Genomic DNA, 17,183 nt, shown 5'->3' with positions numbered 1-17,183 from the left:
TACGTTAATGACACATCACTGGACATGAGCCATGATTACGGCAAACAACATGATGAAGCAATATTCATCATGAATGTGGTGACATGCATAATCATTTGTATTGGACTTCCTCTGACCCTCGTGGCATTCTATGTTCTTTATTCTCTGGTACGTACATTATGACTGAGATCTATTTGTGTAAAGTCTCTGTCTGTAAAGGATCTTGATCTGAGTTGGGGGCCACATGTCAGGGGGCTGGGGTGAAGTATTTTAATGACCTATACATTTACAGGAATAATGAACTTCTTAGTTAAAATGTAAATTGAGATGATTGGACCCTGCAGACATATTTGGGAGGAGTTCAGAACATTATGACTGAGATCTATTTGTGTAATGTGTCTGTAAAGGATCTTGATCTGAGTTGTCAGAGGGCTGGGATTTAGTTTTTTAATGTCGTATAAATTTACAGAAATAATCTAGTCCATAGTAGTTAATGTACATGAAGCTGATTGGACCCTGCAGACATATTTGGGAGGAGGAGTTCAGATTATGTTTACAACTGCTTCATTCACTTTTTTGTATCTTGAGTAGCGATGATGTGATGATGTGTGGAGGAGGAAATCCGCTGACGCTGTCTTGATTGTATATAAGTTTTATTACATCAAGTTTTCAGCATCAATTACGAGTCCTGCAGAAGCCGGAGAGGCACAGCCCAAAAATGCACTCTGTCTTGTTTCAGCAAGAACAAGGTTATAAGGGGTACGTTTAGGTAAAATGTTAGATAAAGTAAACAGATGTGAGTTGGCAAGTTAAGGTCCGAGTTCATCTGAGGGGCTCCAATACGACACATAAATTCATTGATCCCACTCAGCCACCAATCACAGAATCAAATAGAACATCCTCCTCAACACATCACTCCGCTGAGAGGAAAATCATTAAACTTACATCACTAACACAGTGCTCATGATGTCTCAGCACATTTGAGCTTTATACAGACTTTAACCTTATAGGCTCTTCAGATACCACAACTTTAACCAATGTTTTCCTGCAGGTGCGAAAGGACAATGTCGCTCCGATCTACATCTTCAACCTTCTCATTTCTGACCTCATTCAGTTCTGCTGCATGATCGTTTGGATGCAACAACCTGCCCCGGAAATAGATATAATTGTCACAGTTTTGTATGGCTCTAGTCTGATGACCAGTGTTGGCTTCATGGTGTGCATCGCCCTGGAAAGGTATCTGTCTATCCAGAATGTGTGTATCTACTTCTGTGTCTGACCATTGTATTACTATATCATTCTGAAGCTGTGTCTTACATCTTGTATTACAGGTATTTGGTCATCACCTGCCCACTGTGGTACCGCTTCAGACGAACCATCAAGATCTATGTGGTGGTCTGTGCCCTGGTCTGGGTTTTTCCTATTCTCTTTTCCTTCTTTTGGCATGTTTCAGATTTTTCAATAATTATCACTTGCATATTTTTCCTCCTTCCCCTCCCAACGCTCATATTCTTCCTGGTTGGGACCATTAAAGCCCTGTCTGCTTCCATCTCAGTTCCTGCTGACGAAAAGCAACGAATTGTGGCAATGTTGGTCCTGGTGCTGCTTATTTACCCACTGTTGTTCATGCCCATGATCTACACGCTTCTGAAAAAACATGACAGATATGACTTCCCCCTCTACATCCTGTCTAATGTGTTTCTTATGTTGAGTCCTCTTGCAGACTTAGTTCTGTATGTTTTCATGAGGAAAGGGGCCATAGACAAGCTTTTGGCCTCTGTGTGTTGTTGCATAATGGACAGCAATGATGTCAGCAGTTCAACAGTATGAATGATGACAACATGTCCACAGTCAGCTTCATGTAGGCAGAGATAGAGAGAGAGACAGAGAGAGAGAGAGAGGAGAAAGAAGAAGACATGTAGGTAAATAGAAAGGATAGAGACAACACAGATTCTGTCTTCTACTGATATGGTTTCCAATAAGACACCTAACTGTTGATGTAAGCCATCTTTTGTAGGAGTTGGGTCTGCACCAATCACTCTTCTCTTTGTAACTTTGGATCCATCACCCTCTCCGACACACCTGTGTCATGTTATAGATGTGCAAAGTATTTTGCCGTTCATAACAACTTTAATCGTCATCAAGACACACGGTAGAGTGAACCAAGTTAATGGAATTTTGTAAAGAGAAAACTGATTTGTGTTTTTTGACCAGTTGGTGTTTACCTGCATAATTTAATACAACTCAAATATGAACAATCACTGTTTGTGCCGTACAAACTCATTATTCAAGATCACTTATTTGATCTCAATTTGTTTAGCTCCATTTATGACCTCTTACCAATCAGAGCCCAGACTGAAAAAAATGTTGAGTGTTATTTACTTGGGAAAACCTAGGAAAGTTTTTGCACTTAGAAATTGTAAGTAAATTCTACAAGGGCGATCATCAAGTAAACTTTACTTGCAGATATAAGTTTCTCTTACTAGCAAACCTAAGGTAATTTACTGATGTTTATTAATATGGTTATTGAGTTTTACTCTCCCATTCTTTGTAACTTTTACATAAACTCTGACTGCTTCAAACTGAAAAATCTAGACGAAAACCAATGGCTTTTCAAGGTAATTTTTAAATACTTTTTCTAAACTTATTTATGGACTATATTTAAGTAACATTTACACAACATTTTACATACTTTTTCTGAAGTTTAAATTGCCTAAATTTGTTCTTAATGTTTTTGTTTATTGAAACAATGACTTAAAAAAAAATGAGACAACTGTTGTTTAATTTAACAACCCATTTATTTTTAAGTAAAAAAATATTTTTTTCTATTGAATATTTTCCAGCAAGTTTGCATGGCAAAACAACAAAGTATAGTTCACCTTAAGATGAATTTTGTTATTATCAGGGTTCATACGCATTTTAACCTATACTTTTCCATGACTTTTTGGCAGATTTGCATGACTACGTGTTCCTGAAAATGTCGGTCGACATTATACAATAAGAATGCAAATCTGTGTTAAAGTTTACCCTCCGAGGTTTAACTATAAAATGAATGACATGTATGTGGTTCATAGTGGGATTTATAATATCGCTCCCCGAATACAATGCTGAGGTTAAGACTACGTGAAAATACATTTATTAATCACATATTATTATTCTGTGTTAAAACAAATTCCATGACTTGACATGAGTTTCTGGATCTTTTTATGTTTCCAAAACTTTTCCAGGCCTGGAATTTGCATTTTTCAAATTCCATAACTTTTTCAGGTTTTTTCAAAACGTATGAACCCTGTATTATTTACTCACCCCTTTGTCAGTGTCCTGTAGCTCACACATGCCAAGACGTTTGTAAAAAACAAAAAACAAACTGCTCTTCCCATGCGTGCTCCTTCCAACGCCGCACACAAACTTAAACACTACTAACTTCCAGCCAGCCCATCCGTGTTCATGCAGCACCACAGAGGAAGCAAAGCAGAGCAAACACAGCCAAACACAATTTTGTTTTGTTTTTTAAAACATCTAGGAATGTGTAAGCTGCAGGACACCTGCATTACTTCAGATGAGCAGTATGGAGACATTTATTTGATTCATGACATATTTTTTGGATGTTTGAAGCCAAGTTGCCGTTCAATGCAGTTTTCTGAGAAAAAAAAACATCTCTGCAAACTCCCAGAAGAGCATGAATGTTGACAAAACTTCAGTCCCATCGGCATCGGGGTGAGTAGATGACAGAAATTTCATTTAGGGTGGCTAAAATGGGTTTGAGGTAGCTTGTTAAAAAGGCACAAGAATACACTCAGGAACTGTTTGCATAGAGAATACGTAGCCTATCTTTTGGATAGGCTTTTTAACCTTAAACTCTCGAAAAAATTTGACATGCTTCAGGAACCTTCAGTGCATCTTAAAAGACATGCTTATTATTGGTTCAACCTTAAAACGTTTAATTATAAAGAACAGTGTTTTGCCCTGAGGTTCTAAACATCTGTTTCTGTATCATGAGTAATATCCTACAAAAAGCAGAGCATCTTGAAACTAAAAAGTGCGATATTTCGCCCTTCGCTCTTTTCATGCCCACACTCACATCTGTTGAAAATGACCATTGAAAATGGCCCCACGACCCACCAGTTGAGAACCTCTGGTTGAACTTGAAAATGCTGATCTAACTTCTTTTCTTTTGTCCCCAAAACTTAGCCACTACATGGTCACATGTTTGATACAGTGCAACAAGTTAAAATAAAAATTACATAATTAAAACAAGAGAAAAATAGGAAAATAGACAAATAGCTACATAAACAACTGTGCCGTATTTTTCTTTTAGCGCCCTCTTTGAAATGACAACTCATGGGTCAAACATGTGCACTCATGCTATAAGCTTGTTTCGCAGAGTCAGGATTTTCAGGGACAGCTTAAGGACATCAAGCTCTAGAAGAAGCTTTTGAAAAACTTAAAAGTGTATTTCATTTTTGGGGGTAACTCAGGTTCATGGCATATATGATGCCCATGAGCAGGAGACAAGCCTTTGCAACACTTCCACAGTTGTCAAGTACCTCAGTCCCTTCAATAATAATCGACACATCAGTTTCGGATGCACCTTCATCTTCTTCACTTGTGTGGAAGACACAGATCTTCAGGACTTGCTCAGCCTGGTCCTCTTGAGCTTCCTCTCTGCTGATATCCTGTAAAATATGTGAATCCATGTTCAGGTGCATAGTACAGCTTCATTTTTTATTCAAGTTAGAGACTAGTGTCAAAAATATCAATATTTCAATACCTATCGATCCTAAACATTTGAAATAACTTAACTAAGTTTAGGAGAAAACAAAATTTAGTCTATCATACAAAAAGGAGGAAACTGCCAACTGAGGAGGAAAGGGGTGGCAGGGAACTAGAGAGTGCATCCTATATGATGAGGATGTTGTTATTTGTCTCTTTTGTGTATGCATTTGTGTTGTTAGGGTCTGGAAACATAAGCTTTACTTATTCCAACCCCTTTTCAAACTCTTGTAGTACTGTCTGCTGGCAGAGGCTGCTGTGAAGCTCGCGGCCTCTCCAAGCCGATCTAGAGACGCTGCGGATATTTGAAACTTTTTTTCTCCTTTCCCTGCTCCTATGTGTAGCGGTTGCGTAGGCTACTCTGTCGTTGCCTTGTGTTAATTATGCGAAGGAAACTCTCATCATTTTGGCAAACCCGCCATTTATTCACAGCATCTAGCTGTGAATAAATGATATATATCTATATCATACAGTCAGTCCCGATTTACACACACACACACACACACACACACACACACACACACACACACACACACACACACACACACACACACACACACACGTCTTACTGCAAGTGCAAAATAAAATTAGGTTAGCTAGCAACACGTGTCGCACTGGCCACATTATATAAATAAAGAAAACCACCGTCAACTTTACATTAAAAGAACGTGCTCGACCGTTCGGGAGCTATACGTTTCATAAACAAAATAAACCACTCGTTTTGTATAACGATGGTGGAGCTCATAACTTGCGCACTTACCAAGGGGACAGCAAGGTCTGACTGCTGTACCCCTGGGGTGCACGAACCAAGTCCACAGGTACTTTGCCTTTAGTGACCATGGTAAAATTAAGCTACAGTGATACGTGATGTGTGATAATGGCAAGTGGGATCATATTATATTTTAACTCCGTTACATATGCAGGAAAAACTCTGAATGACTTACCTCTAAGATGATTTAGCTGCTCCTGCCTCCATTAAACAAGACCGCTGTCGTCGTCTTCTTGTGTTTTGGCGGACAACGAAGCGCATGCGTCCTGTATGCGCGTCACAAGGCGCATGCGCGGATTCAAAACACTATTGAAACTTACTTGGCATTTCTAAGTTCATGTGCAATGACTATGAAACCTTTGAATATTATGTGAAAATACATAATAAAACTTACTCTTCCCACACAGTTTATTTATTACATGAATGGCATATATAGTTTTACTTGAATAATTCCAGTTCTCACTGATACTTACAATTAGAAAATAAAAATTGTGACAGTTAACCTAATAAATATTACTACACCACAAAATAATTTTTTTCAGTGCAGACTTAAAATTTATATTTTTTCTATTTAATAATGATGAGCAACACACTTAATTTTTTTTAATTTCTTCATATGGTTTATGCAGCTTATGGTGTCTGTAGAGTCTCATATGTCTCTTTATATTGTTCATATTGTGGCTAAATCTTCTCCTACAAACATTGTGACAAAATGGTTTCTGTCCTGTGTGAACTCTCATGTTCTCCTGCATTGTGTTCTTGGAACTAAATTGACTAATTGATGAATGGACTAATGGTTTCAGCTGTACTTGTATAAACTGTTGGGTAGTTTAATATGTAACAAACAATTTCATTTGATAAACTCTTTATTTGTTTTGTTTGTACCAATTTGTAATCTAACTCATTAAGTCACTACATTCTTTTTTAGAAAGATTTTGTCAACGTAGAAAGTGGCATGAAAAAAAAAAAAAAGTAAAGTACAAGTACTTCACAATTGTAATTAAGTACAGATGTTAAGTAAATGTACTTAGTGACATTCTACCACTGACTAAAACCCCAGAGATGTTGTACTGCAGGGCTTAAAGTACTCCGACCTGGTGCCGGTGTTGTGCCGAAAACAGACTGCCTGCCGAAATATGACTGCTCGTCGCTAGAGGGCAATGTTGGTCATGTTGTCCTGATATCCAAACCAAGAGTAAATAAAATGTTATTAAAAAAGGGACAAAAGCTGTCCCAATTTTTGAGCGGGGAAATATTAGTCACGAGTTTAGATGAGAAACAGATAGGACATACATTAGATTATATACATATATTTATCATGGATAAAGACATGTACAAAGGTATTCTCTGATACTTATCAAGTGGTGAGTATCCAGGGGAATAAAAACATATTGTCAAATATCTGAATATTGCTAAACTGCAAGCACGTTAATATTGTTCCTATAATATTGTAATATTTTGAGAAAAAGAAAGTTATAGCCTAATGTTACAAGAATAAAATCACAATACTTTAAGAAAAAAACACCTGCCATATAGTATGCTGTGCATTCCGTTACTGCTCTGCTGATATGTTAGGATCTGAGTCTGACAGACACAGACATCCCCGTTTGGGTCTCTTGTCTCTGAATGAGACAAATTAACTGAAGCTGCTACTGACCTGCCAGGCTGCTCCTCTTTATTTTTACAGAGTGGACACAAAGGGACACACAGATCTGCTCCAGAGCTCTGTGTGTTTGAGCCTGAACCATATAGACTGTTAAAGTCACGTCACGGGAACAGGGCAACTTAAACTTTGTGTTGCCTACAACAACTAGGTTAATGACATTCAAGGCTACAATAAAAACAGTCGGGGCTGAAGCCCTGCAAAAATGACCTGGTTAATATTGGTGCACATACTGTAACTACTTAGACTGACCAACATTGCTCTCCAGTCTTTTTTTGGCAACACAGGATTTCCAGCGTATGACTATTTTAGAAAAAGAAAATAATTAAAAAGTCCACATGGGATTTGTATTTGATGTGCTGGGTTTAACCAATCATTGTACTTCCACCTACCAATGAAACAAGTCCTAGCCAATCAGATGCAAAGTAGGGCGCTTCTTTGACGAAAAGTGAGTCTGATTTGTGGTCGCAACAGTTACGACAAAATGATTAATGTACTTGTTCTCTTTTTTGATGATGACCTGGCCAAAGTACAATTATTACATTATTACAACATCCAGCTAGTTTTGATTCCACTGTAAGATTTTGATATTATTATTGCAATATGTCATCTCCATTGACTCTTAATTTAAAATATGGTTGGAAGAAGTAAAAATGTATCCAACACTCTTTAGAAAGCGTGACTTTTATTATTGTGTAATATAAGGACTTTAACAGTTTATCAGGTGCCCGTTCCCCCCCTCCCAATTGTTGTGCATGTGTTTTTGTACAATATTATACAAACCTGTTCATGACAGTGCATTGAACAAATTAAATTTAGTTTGTTTTACGCTTTTATAATTGTGTGTACAGATAATAAACTACACTACATACTGTTTGTTTATCTTGATTTAACCCTCGTATTATGTTGAAAAAAAAATACATTGATGATGTTACGGGTCAAAATGACCCGTACAGTGTAAATACACTAAAAACAAACTTTTTTTCCTCATCACCAAAATGTTTTCCCCCAAAACTGTTTTTACCAATTATTTAGTGAAAATATTTCCGGTATACACTTGCATATTCCATGTATAGCTAGATTTTGCATCCTAGTAGGCCCATATTTTGATGCCATACTTGGCAGGCTTGTTGGGCATGTTCTGTCAGAAGGGACAGCACCCCTGAATGGAACAAGGTGTTCCATTCCTACAGTGACATGGGGACCAGGATTGTACAAGACAGGTACAATTTTGACCCATTTATCCCCTACATCTCTGATCTCTAGTTTGTCTCTTTCACGTCGACCAGCTCTAGGGTTGTGGAACACCACAGCTTTCGTATGAATTGACTCCAAAGACATTGTTGTTAGAAATATTGGCCTTCCATTCTCGTCATTCCACAGACTGGCAGTTGCTTCTCCCTTTGACTTGTACACTCCAGCTAATACTATGAACAATGAACAGTAGCAAACAATAGTTATATTAGAGATAATGGAACAGTGACTTCGAGGTAGTCATGGAAGTTCATGTCACAGCAGGGCACATTGTGTCGTACTGAGTAGTGCAGTCTCCTATACCGGATCCTGACTACTCTGTGCGTAACATCACAGCAGGGTGTTGCGGATGTAACGTGGCGCTGCAGAGCACGGGTGGATGCTGCAGACGCAGCAGGACTAGGATTTCAATCTATGCATGGAAATTTGATCCAGTGATTTCCATTTCTCTTGAAATACACACCTCCCCTACAAGTTGGTCATGTCCACTATGATCCTATCTGTTGGTTGGGATATGAAGAGATGAAATGGTGATTGAATATCATCAACTAGTGAGGCAGAAAATCTTGTGGGGCTTGGAGTCATTTTTGAGTCAGTCAGTCTGTGTGGTGATGTTGACCATTTTATGTTACCATCTTTAGCTGTCTATGTTGAGGATGATTTCTGCCCATTGTTTTCAGCTAATGTATACTACACCAGACTGGTCCCCTGAATCTTCTTCATCATAGGAAAATTCACAATCCGGATCGTCAATAGCATTGTTCTCGGTCCTCTGATCCTCTGATTCTGAAACCTCTTCCTCCACATCTCTATTACCATCACAAATCTGTGCTAAAACTTCTTTAGTTGCAAACCTTTTGGAGCTCATTTTGTAGTGTGCGTATCAAAGTGATGACATTACAACAGTGAAGAGGACAAGCGCGAGAAAGCTCCTCCTCCTTTACGCACATACACACACACACACACAAACACACACACACATACACCTGGTTCTAAATGGGTGTTGAAAGTCACCGGGTCAAAATGACCCGCAACATCATCTTTGTATACAAACTCTGAACAGACATTCCACTACACATCAGTGTGTCCAGATTTTATGAACAAGTTAATGACCCTAAATGAGGAAATGTCATACAATTTCATGAAGAAAAAGATAGGTTAACCAGTATTTTGGTCAACACAAAAACCCAAATGGGTCAAATTGACCCTTAACATAATACAAGGGTTAATAAGAGTTTAATTTTTGGTGTTTTAGTGGGAGGCATGCTAGCTTGTAGGATGTGATGTGGAGCAGTTATTTAGGCATTTTCTTTGAAGTTAAATTAAAAGTCTGTTTCTTAACAAAAATGAGAATGTCTGCCTTTGATTAACTCACTGCATTAAAGCAAGGCATGGCAGCTATGTTTGGACAGCACATCTCAAACACAGAGGCAATTCAGAGTGTTTTAAAACAATAAGGGAGGATAAAATAAATGAAGATAGAATAATCAATTTTAAATTAGATTAAATAACATGCCAGTTTGTAACGTTTCCAGTCGGGATGCTTTCTATTGCTCCTCTGTGGACTTTTGCTTTCTTAAATTTCCTTAACTATCTGTTTCCAAACTTTGAACATTGACAATAAGATCCGTAAATCATCCATGTAATTCTGAATAAGAGCAGAACAGCAATAATAGGTATCTAGTCATAAAAATGGTATGAGGAAGTAAAAACTGTTTGGTGTGCATGTTTCGACAGAGTTCTCAAGAAACAACAAAGTAAAATAGAGCGTGGGATTATCTGGGTTCGTGCTAGTCAACTTCATTTTTTTTGTGGTGTCTGACCAGCCTGGTCTCACAGACTTCCGTGAAATGATCAAGAACTGTTAACACCGCATTTCGTGGTGGTGGCAGGGAATGTGTGAAAATTCTGCTTGGCTCCACGGAAAACAATGCCAATGTAAAGTCAACTAGAAGATGACGTAGCATTAAGAGCGACTATGGTAGTTTTGGGACCATGCAGTGGGTTAAAACTGATTTTAAACCAAAAGGACACAGCCTCAGAACATCTGCCTCTGAAAGACAAAAGACCATGTGGTCGTTTCTGAACAAAGAAAGGGCCTGCATGTAGACTTTGCAGCCTAGAGGTCACACCTAGGTGTTACCTCCACATGGGGAGGGTTCAACTGGCCAAAATCTCTAAAAACTACAGGCTTGTAGTTCACACCTTCAAAAACACTCTGATCTCTCATTGGTTCCTGGGATCATACAACAGCATGGAGCCAGGTCAGGGGACCTGATCTATAAATAGCCTGAGCACCCAAAAATCCATGGTCTTACGTTTGCAACCAAGTTGCTGAAAGGATGCACGCAGGCATCTGCTTTAAATAGCTTCATCTTCCCGAAAAGTGAACTATTTCAGAGTTCAGGTGAGCACCATTGGACTCTGTGAAGCAGACCAGTATTTCAAATCTGTAGAAGAGAACACTGTTTCGTCACCCTCTCTCCTCCTCGCACTCTCTCTCTCTCTCTCTCTCTCTCTCACACACACACACACACACACACAAACACACACCAAATCACCACACAAATCGCACCACATGCTGGTTTGTTTTTTGCCTTGTTTTGTAAAAGGGTATATAGGTTTGATGATTGAAGGATTAATGATTGGCCATTGGTCATTTTGAAGTTAATAAATTCTACAATACTTTAAATAGTTGTCTGTGATTGTTTTGTGTATTTGTTGTAATAATTGTTGGTTGAACACAGGTAGTGCTCAAATTCACCCCTCTTGGTTCCTTTAAAGAATACCAGATAGATTAACCAAGTTAATTAAGATCTGTATTTTAAAGGGAACACCACCTAATGAGACTGTTTCACAGCTCGGTTGTTGGCCCCTGAGTTCAGGGTGGTGCCCCGTTTTGATTGTTTGTCAATTTGATGGAGTTATTAATACGTACATTCATAACTTTATTAATATTGATAAAACATCTTTGATAATTTGCCAATAATTTAATCTTTAGCCCCCCCAATTCCCAACAGTAACGAGTAGTATGAAAGCCCGAAAATCCGCTTAGGGAGGTTGGTTGGGGTGGTGGATGGGTCAAACAACACAGGACTGCAGATGGAAACTAGCATTAGCTAACTCTGGTACAAAACATATTTTCGTAAGATTAATGTATTTTGTACATTGTCCCTGACAAATAAACTAATAAAATAAATAAAAAAACTTTCATTTTGAGTTAAGGGGCTGTGTTAATTTCACGGAATTCTGTGAGATCAGGTTGGTCTGACATATCTCGCAAGAAGATTTGTGTTTCATGTTTGTATTGCATACATTTGTTTTGGTCTTTTTGAAGCACTGTGCATCAAAAAAGTGCTATATAAATGAAATCAACTTGAAACTTATGGTCTGGTCTTTTTAATTTTTAAGAGCTACATAAAAATGTTTGGTTTGATGTTATGTTATTGCTTTATGTTCTTCCAGCTGTTTTGCCCCCAGCTTTTTTGATACAATTGTAATAGGCATACCCATTCTACTACTGTTTGATTCCAGCAGGTGCAGCCTTTGTAGTCAAACACTGGATAATTAAAGCAAAACTGCATCATTGAAATGCTGTTGAAATAACGTGAAATATACATAGATTTAATTTAGGTTTATTGTAATAGACAAAAACTCCTATCTTAAATATAACTGTGCATTAACTTCTACAGTTATACAGTTTATTACAGAAAACCTCTGTCAGTTCACCTGTTTTAAAACCCCAATAACAAAGCTAATCTTGCACACCACTGTTTCCCAAAAACCTACAAATCATGTGTTCAAAGATAACTCAGCTCTTACATGTCTTGTGTAATGTAACACTTCACAGAGTGAAACTGCATACTTTCTGGAAACATGCAGGAAACGTCTGGTTAAAAGTACCCACATTGAGCATCAAGAAGAGTTCAATGTGGTTATTTATTCTTTTCACATAGAAACATACTTCCCTTACTCTGGTAAATGGCAAAATCTTTATTTACAGCACTTGATGTTAAACATTCACACAGTTCCTAGAGTGTGTTTTAATGTGCTTTATTTCTCGAGACTAGTAGTAGAAAGGTATGTCATGCATGCAGACGTTGGGCTGCAGGCTCCCAAAGGTGCAGCTCCCCCCCCGCCTCCTACTCCTTTCATCACTCTTCCTTCGAACAGGAGGAGTAGATTATTACAACCTACTGCATGTTATGTAACTTTACCATATTTATTGTAGACTGTTTGGATGCAGAGGACAAAACATCAGACATTGGTGTAGGGGACTCATTCAGTGTCTTCAGCTGTCAAAGGTAAATTTTGTGACATTTTATTATATAGATTGTTTAAAAAGGTAAAGACATTGTAAATAGTCATGGAAATGAATATTCAACTTTTAACAAGCAGACAGCTGTGGACTGTACTGTGTTTAAACCAACTATATTTCATTTGGGTTTTTCCCTGTCTTACCTTCAATTGTAAGACTTATGGATATGTGATTGTGTAACAAAGACAGAAAATGTAGTTTAAGAAACCGGCTAAAAAAGATAATCATGCAAAAGCAAGTACAGTTAGCTAAAGGAAAAATGAGAGAAGAAAAATGGGATAGAGCATGCAGAATTAATGGGAAATTAAACAACAAAAAGTAGAACTACTGAGTAGATATTTCAGAAATGTAGTCCATATCAATAACGTGCTTACAAATGCTATTTCTTACAAATTTTGTATGTATGTAAGTATATATGAATGTATGTTCTGAAACATCATTAGTTCACGGAAAGATATTTGGGAAATAATGATAATGATAACAATAATGAGTTTAGATATGCAAAATAGTTTTGTGTGTCGTGAAAATACGATGACAGTCATTTACTGATTCAGTTAGAGATGTTTAGTAAAATAACAAAATTAATCTTTACACAAAAGATAATTCAGATGGTTTATTAAGTGGATGAATCAGTCTCATCAAAACCAGAGGGCAGAGGGGCATTCAGCAAGTAGTGGGACATCAGCACAGAAGACAGGCTAAATGTCCTAAACAAATGGACATTAACATTAATCATCATATTAAATTACTGAGACACGGACGAAGTTCTGTGGCTGCAGTAATGACCTCACATCAACACGTAAAATATTTCTATTCATCATGTAGCAAGGATGGCTTTAAGTATTGAAAATGGTAATTTACATAGCTCTTTGAGTAGCTCATATGTTTACTGTACATTTGTCTTTAAATGTTTTAACGCTGTGCTTGTTGTGTAAAGATACTTAGACTTTTGACTTTTACCAGAACTTGCTATCTGCTTAAATATCATAAGCAGATAGGGTAACAAATATTAAGGAAGTTTAACACTGAGAGCAATACACATTTTGTTTGAAATGATTTGTTGTGTGAGTATTCTATATATGTAAACTACATTTGTGTAATCTGAACAATGATAGGTAGATATTTAACAACACGTTTCACGTCTCTTTTTATAACCTGATCTCCTAAACAGGTTTCACTCTGAAGAATGGGAGAGGTCTACGTTAACAACACATCTCTGGACATGAGCCATGATTACAACAACACCTCCAACGACCCTGAGGATGAAAAAATAAAATTCATCAAGTATGTCATGATATGCATAATCAGCTGTATTGGAATTCCTTTGACCCTCGTGGCCATCTATGCTCTTTATTCTCTGGTACGTACATTATGACTGAGATCTATTTGTGTAAAGTCTCTGTCTGTAAAGGATCTTGATCTGGGTTGGGGGCCACATGTCAGGGGGCTGGAGTGAAATATTTTAATGACCTAAACATTTACAGGAATAATGAACTGCTTAGTTCAAATGTAAATTAAGCTGATTGGACCCTGCAGATATATGTGGCAGGAGGAGTTCAGAACATGTTTACAACTGCTTTCTTTACTTTAACCAATGTTTTCCTGCAGGTGGGAAAGGATCATGTTGCTCCGATCTACGTCATCAACCTTCTCATTTCCGACCTCATTCAGTTCTGCTGCATGATCGGTCGTGTGGCATCACATGAGGACAATACAGCTAGAATTATCAGTTCTATCTACAACTCTAGTCTGTTTGCCAGTGTTTGCTTCATGCTGTGCATCTCCCTGGAAAGGTATCTGTCTATCCAGAATGTGTGGAGCTACTTCTTCTTCTGACCATTGTATTACTATATCATTCTGAAGCTGTGTCTTACATCTTGTATTACAGGTATTTGGTCATCGCCTGCCCACTGTGGTACCGCTTCAGACGAACCATCAAGATCTCTGTGGTTGTCTGTGTCCTGATCTGGATCATTTCTCTTGCCATTGGCTCCACTTTTGTATTTGGGTATTTTTCAAAAATCCCAGTAACCATCTTAGCCATATTTTTCCTCCTTCCCCTCCCACTGCTCATATTCTTCCTGGTTGGGACCCTTAAAGCCCTGTCTGCTTCCATCTCAGTTCCTGCTGATGAAAAACGTCGAATTGTGGCAATGTTGGTCCTGGTGCTGGTTATTTACACGCTGCTGTTCCTGCCCAGAACCATCAGGTTTCACATAGTTGACATGACCCTCTACATCCTGTCTTATGTGTTTATTAAGTTGAGTCCTCTTGCAGACTTAGTTCTGTATGTTTTCATGAGGAAAGGGGCCATAGACAAGCTTTTGAACTCTGTCTGTTGTTGCAGAATGGACAGCAATGATGTCAGTGTGAATGATGACAACATGTCCACAGTCAGCTTCATGTAGGCAGAGAAAGAGGGAGAGAGAGAGAGAGAGAAAGGGGAGAAACAGAAGAAGACATGTAGGCAAATAGAAAGGATAGAGACAACACAGATTCTGTCTTCTACTGATATGGTTTCCAATAAGACACCTAACTGTTGATGTAAGCCATCTTTTGTAGGAGTTGGATCTGCACCAATCACTCTTCTCTTTGCAACTTTGGATCCATCACCCTCTCCGACACACCTGTGTCATGTTATAGATGTGCAAAGTATTTTGCCGTTCATAACAACTTTAATCGTCATCAAGACACACGGTAGAGTGAACCAAGTTAATGGAATTTTGTCAAGAGAAAACTGATTTGTGTTTTAAGACCAGTTGTTGTTTACCTGCATAATTTAATACAACTCAAATATGAACACTGTTTTTGCATCACTGTACATGATGAAAAATAACTCTTTTCAAGATCACTTATTTGATCTCAATTTGTTTAACTCCATTTAACTTAAAATGTATTTATTATCAAGTGGTGAGTATCCAGAGGGATACAAACATATTGTCAAATATCTGAATATTGCTAATCTGCAAGCATTTTAATTAGGGCTGTCAGTTTAAGGTGTTATTAACGGCGTTAACGCAAACCCATTTTAACGCCGACAATTTTTTATCGCGCGATTAACGCATACACAGTTAAGGAAGGATTAACGTTCTTTCGGATCTAGCTAGACCAGAAGCAAAATTATGAATGCCACTATGGCCACGCGGCATAAACAATCAAATGAAAAATAACACTCAGTAGCCTAGCTAACCCGTTTCTCACACACACACACACACACACACACACACACACACACACACACACACAGACAGACGGAGACAGGCAGACACACAAACAAACACAGACACACAAACGCAAAACGGCTGAGCGGAGACGGGAGAGTGGAGAGGATCGCAAATAGAGAAGAGGAAAGAAAACACTGAGAAACATGGAGAGACGCTAGTTAGCTTGGAAACGATCTAAGTGGAATAACGAAGCTGAAGAGGTGTAGCTTCACTACGGCACTTTTCCTGTCTAACAGCAGTGGTTTAGAACAAACGTTGTGCTAGTGTGCATGGCTAAAGTTGGAGCTAACGGACTAGCTAGCTAGCTAAAGTTGGAGCTAACGGCGGAGAGTTGCTGGTTCGGAGGACGCTGATTTTGGACCGGAGAGGATGACAGCGTGTTTCCCTGCTGAGGAGGACTTTGCCGTAGCTGGTGACTGGTTTTCGTGTTTGAGCTGTGTTTCTGGGACTAACCGCTAACTGTAAGTTGGATTTCTGTGTGTTTGCTTCACTGAAGATAACGTCCTGCTGGCTGCTGCACGTCCACATGAGCCCGCAACTTTATTTTTTTTCTCCTCTCGGCGTGTGCGGGTGTGTGTGTGTGTGTGTGTGTGTGTGTGTGTGTTAACGCACTGGTTTAATAGGGTTTGAGTAAGTTTTACATTGAAATGCTTTAAGGGAGGAATCATTTTGTGTAGCTTGAGTGTTTTAAGTGGAAACTGATAGAGAAACTGGTAAAGGGGTAGCTAGTTGTGTGTAATATCATTTGAAGAAATATTGCAGTTAGCCTATTTGAAGGGTGTGATTTGGGTTATGTTTTTTTTGTTATTCAATCTAATGGCTAAATGTTATTTATACATTTAAGTTATTTTTTGTTAAACAGCACAATAGATTTGCTGGTTAAAAGTAGGGTGGTATATGACTACCGTATTTTTCGGACTATAAGTCGCTCCGGAGTATAAGTCGCATCAGTCAAAAAGTGCGTCATGAAGAGGAAAAAAACATATATAAGTCGCACCGGACTATAAGTCGCATTTATTTAGAATATAAATACAAGAGTTATTCAACTACACAATAGCACACAGAACAATACGCTGAATACGGTAGGTGTCCGGTATGTTAACGTAACACATTAACAGTTATTGAACTATACAATAGCACACAGAACAACTAGCTAGCAGGGCGTGGAGCATGGAGGTATTAGAAGGCATGGAGACGTAACTG

The 17,183-nt window shown here is 38.3% G+C and overlaps 1 protein-coding gene across 1 annotated transcript; it reads left to right on the top strand.

Moving 5' to 3' along the window:
* Positions 1-13,942: 13,942 nt before the first annotated feature.
* On the top strand, positions 13,943-15,164 carry LOC114571776 (G-protein coupled receptor 4-like). Its single transcript, XM_028602968.1, has 3 exons — positions 13,943-14,116; positions 14,365-14,549; positions 14,645-15,164. Exons 1-3 carry the CDS (start codon positions 13,943-13,945, stop codon positions 15,162-15,164), a joined length of 879 nt encoding a protein of 292 aa, XP_028458769.1.
* The last annotated feature ends 2,019 nt before the right edge of the window (positions 15,165-17,183 follow it).

This window comes from Perca flavescens, chromosome 17 (genome assembly GCF_004354835.1).
Source record: "Perca flavescens isolate YP-PL-M2 chromosome 17, PFLA_1.0, whole genome shotgun sequence".
NCBI lineage: Eukaryota > Metazoa > Chordata > Actinopteri > Perciformes > Percidae > Perca > Perca flavescens.
Note: the sequence above shows the minus strand (reverse complement) of the source record. Positions and strands in the feature narration are given on the sequence as shown.